At 67.5% G+C, this 5644-nt stretch overlaps 2 protein-coding genes across 2 annotated transcripts; one reads left to right on the forward strand and one right to left on the reverse strand.

The window, feature by feature from the left end:
- Positions 1-864: 864 nt before the first annotated feature.
- Positions 865-3142, reverse strand: MNEG_12773 (hypothetical protein; the record flags this gene model as incomplete). Its single annotated transcript, XM_014038754.1, has 6 exons — positions 865-1047; positions 1569-1749; positions 2075-2189; positions 2349-2491; positions 2679-2782; positions 3017-3142. Coding segments are annotated over 6 exons (852 nt in total), but the record flags the coding sequence as incomplete, so codon positions are not given.
- A 476-nt stretch (positions 3143-3618) lies between these two features.
- On the forward strand, positions 3619-5176 carry MNEG_12774 (glucose-1-phosphate adenylyltransferase; the record flags this gene model as incomplete). Its single annotated transcript, XM_014038755.1, has 4 exons — positions 3619-3764; positions 3846-3949; positions 4335-4597; positions 5051-5176. The coding sequence occupies 4 exons, from the start codon at positions 3619-3621 to the stop codon at positions 5174-5176; spliced, it is 639 nt and encodes a 212-aa protein (XP_013894209.1).
- Positions 5177-5644: the final 468 nt, after the last annotated feature.

Below are 5644 nucleotides of genomic sequence, written 5' to 3' on the forward strand. Positions count from 1 at the left end.
GTTGGGGCTCGACGCAAGGGGGTCCTGCCAGCGGCGCCGAGGGCCACATGTCTCTGATGATGTCAGCGCACTCCTGGCAGTAGCGCTGGCGCCGCTCCCGCTGCAGCTCCTCCTCCGCCCGGCTGCGCCACGACCCTGCCGGCGGATCCGGCGCGGCGTGGCCCGCCGTGTGAGAATGGGCACCGCCGTTCGCCGCCGCTGCCTGCTGCTGCTGCGTGCCGCCGTCGGGCGCCGCCTGCCGCTGCTGGTGGGTGGCCACCGCCGAAGAGGGCAGCGCGGTCAGCGACGCCCTCGGCGGGGGCGCGGCTGCTGCCGCCGCGGGCGCGTGCGCGTGTGCGTGTGCGGGCGAGGGGGCGCCCCCCCAGCTGCCCCAGCTTGATCTTTCGCCATCATACTCCAACAGGCGCTCCAAGCGCTCTAGGTCCAATATGATGCGCAGGACCTGCAATAACAATGTGATTTTAACTTTAAAAACTTTGGTTGATGCAAGCCTAGGGGCAGGTGCGGTGTCTGCATCAGATGCGGTGAGGGGATGAGGGCGCGACGGGCTGGACTCGCGAGGCCGCGCTGCGCCAGCAAGCGGCTGTTACCAAGGGGCTGAGGCGCTGGACTGTCGTCTGGCAGAGTAGTGAGTGCAACAACCTGCCGACAACCTGCCGACAACCTGCCGCCCGTCAAACATGCCGCAGGGATGCAATGTATGATCGTGATCCTCCGGCCCGCCCATCAGCGGAACGCCCCTCCCCATCTCAGCAGGTCCCACTCGCCCCGACACCCCAACCCCCATCCCCGCCAACGGCGCGGGCGCCGGCGCCTGTGTCCCGCCCCGCCGCCCCGAGCGACGCGCCCGTGCCACCGCCCTACCCGGAAGTGCAGGTCGAAGAACGGGTAGTGCGTCAGCAGGCAGTAGCAGCGGGGCGCAGAGATCATGCAGGAGCGGAAGGGGGCGCGGCACGACTTGTAGCGGGAGCGCGCGAGGGAGGGGGCGCGGTGCAGCATCTCATTGACGACCCAGCAGACGCCGTAGAGCGGGAAGTTGTCCGCAGCCTGGGAGGGGGGGGGGGTGACGCGTTCATGGGTGCGTGTGGGGGCGCGTGTGTGTGTGGGAACGTGGGTGTGCGTGTGCATGTGCGTGAGCGTAAGTGTTGTGGGTTGATGGGAGGTGTTTTTGTGTGTTGGGGGGACGAGGGGCGAAGGGTGTTTGTGCATGCACGCCGTGCATGGAGTGCGCACTGAGAGAACAGCTTGAAACAGCAAGAACAGGTGCTTGCTGCCCCGACGCAGCCTGACTGCGACGCGCCCGCGCCGCCCAGCCTGCAGTTGCAGCCACATGCAGCAGATCCGTCCGCGTCCCCTGGTCCCCTGCCTCCTCAGAGTTGAACACACACACTTACATACACACACACGCACGCACGTGCGCACAGTCACACACACACACACACACACACAAACGCACACACATACACACACACGCATGCACACATTCAACCTCCCCCACGCCCCATACGCACACACCACAAACACATGCACACACATATGCACACTCACGCACACAAACACACACACACCTTGAGCCGGAACACGAAGCACTGCTCAGCGCTGTCCACGTGGCGCCCCAACACCACCTCGTCCAGCGCGCTGCAGCTGGCGGACCGCCGCAGCTTCTCGGGCACGACGCCGTGGGGGAAGCACAGCGCCGCCAGCTCGGCGTCGCTGAGGGGGGCCGGCGCGGCGCCCTCCTCGGGGTAACTGGCGGTTTTGGGCGGTTTGGGGGCGGTTTTAGGGCCGGTTTTGGGCAAGCAGCCGGGGCAGGCTGAAGTTATAGGGCAAGCCGCTGCTGAGGGCGGCCAAGCTGACGCTTGACGCACGGCGCGGCCGGTGACGTTTGTCGACGCTGCGCGCGCCGCACCCGCAGCAGACGGGCCCCCAGGAGGCTGCGGGCGCAGCTGGTCCTCCGCCGTGATTGCACCCACGAAACTTATGCGTGCGCAAGCGCGCGCGGGCGTGTGTGTGCGTGCGTGTGTGTGTGCATGCGCGTGTGTGTGTGCGTGTGCGCGCGCGCGCGCGGCCGCACCTGTACACCACCCGCGGCTCGAACGCGGGCTCTGGCCCCGCGTCGTATTGCTCCTTCTCATCCGCGCCGCCCGCCGCCGACGCCTCCTCCCGGTGGCGCCGCTTGCGCTCCAGCTCTGCGGGGGCGGGCGCGCACATGCGGCGGGCGCGCGCGGCGTGGGCACCCGCACACTGTGTGGTTGGCAAGCACCGGGGCGTCGCAGCGGCCGCGTGCCTTGAGCAGAGCGCCGCCTGGCGCGGCGCAGTGCGGGCGGCCCGCGGTCAGGGCCTCTCACCGCACAGCTGCTCTGCAATCTGAGTGATTTCGATGTCGGGGGGGAGCCCCTGCAGTGGGCGCCGCGGCGGGGCGGGGCCAGGGGGCCGCCGTGTCAGCGCAGGGCTGAGGCTGCCGTGCTGCACGGGAGCGGCCGTGTGGCGCCTGGGTGGGGCGGGACGCGCACGCTGCCGCCTGCGCCGTGCATGGCGCTGCACGACGCTCTACAGGCAGGGAGCACGGCGAGCTCGTGGATGCAATTAACAAATCCCAAATATCTTGTGATTGTCAAACCTCATATCCTGCTGTTTTCCTGCCATGCTGCATAGTTTTGACCCAGGCCGCAACCCACCCACCCACCACTACATAAAAGTTCTCGAAGATCCTCTGCGGCCACTGCGGCCGCGCGCCGCCGCCCTGCTGCTGCGCCTGCTGCTGCGCCTCGAGCCACTCGCGCTGCGGTGCATGCACGCGGGCGTCGACGAGGGCGCGGGCAGCGGCGCGTTTGTTGGGGGACGGGCGGCGGCAGCGAGCGTGCGGCTGGCAGGTCTGGGTGGGTTTTTAGGTCGACCCAGGGGCACCCTTCCGTCTGCAGGCCTGCGAGCTGGCATCCAGCTGGCGGGTGCCTTTGGCTGGGCGACAACAGCGCGCCCAGCGGACGGGCGCCTGGCCACGCGGCCGCTGGCGCACCTTGGCAGCCGTCACGCCCTCGGGGTTGAACCACGGCTCGCTGCCCAGGGGCTTCTCCTTCTGCGAGGAGCGCGGCGGTGCGCGCATGAAGCGCACGCCCGCTTGTGCGCGCGTTTGCGTGAACATGACTGCGTGGACGCGTCGCCCAGAACCTGTCTCGCTTCTACCGGCGCACCTTGAACATGCCATGCGCCCACTTCGACCACTTTTTCAGCGTCGAGCTGCTCCCCCCACCAGGGCTGGTCGTGCTGCCTCCGACTTTCTCCTGGGCCTCCATGGTCTCAAAATGGGAGGAAATTCAAGTCCCAGTTCATTCAATTTGATCCATCCGGCAAAGTCTTTGCTTTGAGCTTCTCTCCTCGCTTCAACGTGATCTACACCACCACGCGGCCCGAACAACCTTGTGAGCAATGCCTCTCAGCAACAACAAAGTCTCAGAATTATCCAACTTTGTTTGTTGGGCGCGCAAGCCACGCGTGTTTACCCGTCCTCGACTACTCGGCAGCTTCACCCCGAAACGACCTTTCGTGGACACCTGATGTAGCATGCTGAGGGCTCCGGACACCCACATTGTGACTGTGAAGTCTGATCTTATCGCCAAGATGTTGAGCACTCACAGGCAGCGCGCGTTCGGCGCTACCCGGGAGCAGAGGGCAGCTCTCCCCACCCTCGGCAGCAGCGTGTGCGGCACGCGCCGGCCCCATGTCGTGAACAAGTCTCAGCGTGCCTCGGGAGCGCAGAGGTCCAGGTGCGCTGCCTGACACAACCGAAGCCAAGAGGCGATCGCAAGAACTGGATCGCGCTGAGCGCGCCCATTCTGGCCCCGCAGGCCCTCAAGGGCGGTGCAGGACCGTCTGACGACGAAGGCAATCCTGGAGAAGAGCACCGTGGACTACATGGACACCTCCAGGGCAGCCACGTCCTCGGTCCTGGGTGCGTTTGACGCGGAGTGCCAATGCCGGGCTCCCCTGGCATCGTGAACGGATCCACGGCGCCTCCGACTGTTGAAAATCTGGCAGCAATTGGATCTGCAGCGCTGCGCCTGGGCGTGGCGCGGCGTTCGCGGCAGGGACCCTGTGTGTGCGCACGCGCGCTCGCTCCTTCTGCTCCGCGGCCTGTGATTCGCCCGGGGCGTCGCCAAGGGCGGCCGCCTCTGGATCACACGGTCCCCTCAGTAAGGGATTCGCATCGCGCCGGACCTCGCGCCCGCACGCCAGCCATCCGAAGGAATCTTGGGCATCCCCTCGCCCCGTGACAGCACCAAACCAAATCAGACGCCCCCGCGCCCGCGCCCACGCCGCCTGCCGCGCCCCCGCAGCCATCATCCTCGGCGGCGGCGCCGGCACGCGCCTCTACCCCCTCACGAAGCAGCGCGCCAAGCCCGCCGTGCCCATCGGCGGCGCGTACCGCCTGATCGACGTGCCCATGAGCAACTGCATCAACAGCGGCATCAGCAAGATCTACATCCTCACCCAGTTCAACTCCACCAGCCTGAACCGACACCTGGCGCGCACCTACAACATGGGCAGCGGCGTCCGGTTCGGCGGGGACGGCTTTGTGGAGGTGCTGGCAGCCACCCAGGTGCGCCTGCCGCCGCGCCGCCGTGCTGCGCCCGCGCGCGCCGCTGTGAGCTGCGGCCTCGGGGCTGCGAGCCGCCGCTGCCAGCCGCTTGTTGGCATGGGCGCAGAGATTCTAGGTTTTCCTGCCGCAAGCGGCGGTTGGGTTGTGTTATGGCAAAATTGCTGTGGCCGGGCCGCGGTTGGAAGCAGCCCGGCAGTTGCTGGCGGCGTCAGGCGATGCGCAGCGCGGGGGCGTGCAGTCCGGTGCCCCTCAGGAGCCGCCGCCAGCGCGGCGCCGCGCCGCGCCACACCCCGCCGCACGCGCCGGGGAGCGCGCGCAAACGTCGCCAGCAGCGGGTGGAGAGGCGGGGCTAGGGCGTCTGCGCTGCCGACGGTTTGGCCCGGCAGTGTGCCCTGATGCTCCTTCTCCTTGACCTGTCCCCTCATTCCCTCACACCGCCGTCCATCTCATCAGACCCCCACCGACAAGGAGTGGTTCCAGGGCACCGCCGACGCCGTGAGGCAGTACGCGTGGCTGCTGGATGACACCAAGAACCGCAGCGTGAAGAACGTAGTCATCCTGTCCGGCGACCACCTGTGAGCCGGCCGGGCGGGGCGGGCAGCAGCCCAAGAGGCGGCGCGGCAGCGTTTGGGGCCGGTGGTTTTGGTTGCGTTGACGCGGCCGTCGGGCTCGCGGACAGGGGGCTCGGGCAACGATGACAACTCCGGGGATTCCGCCGCACCCGCGGCCTGTTGGCAAACAGAAGGCTTCGACTGGCAACGGCTCTGGACTGTGCCTCCTCGAACCAACACAAATCCTGGGCGGCGCCCAAGCCCTTGGACCCCCCAACATGACGTCGATCGCCCCTTCACAACCTCGGATCACTCAACCCCCCCCCCCCTCGGATCACTCAACCCCCTACCTTCCCGGCAGCTACCGCATGGACTACATGCGCTTCGTGCAGTCGCACATGGAGACTGGCGCTGACATCACCATCGGGTGCATCCCGTACGACGAGAGCCGCGCCAGTGACTTTGGCCTCATGAAGATTGATGGCCAGGTGGGGGG

The sequence above is a fragment of the Monoraphidium neglectum genome (assembly GCF_000611645.1).
Source record: "Monoraphidium neglectum strain SAG 48.87 unplaced genomic scaffold scaffold03426, whole genome shotgun sequence".
NCBI lineage: Eukaryota > Viridiplantae > Chlorophyta > Chlorophyceae > Sphaeropleales > Selenastraceae > Monoraphidium > Monoraphidium neglectum.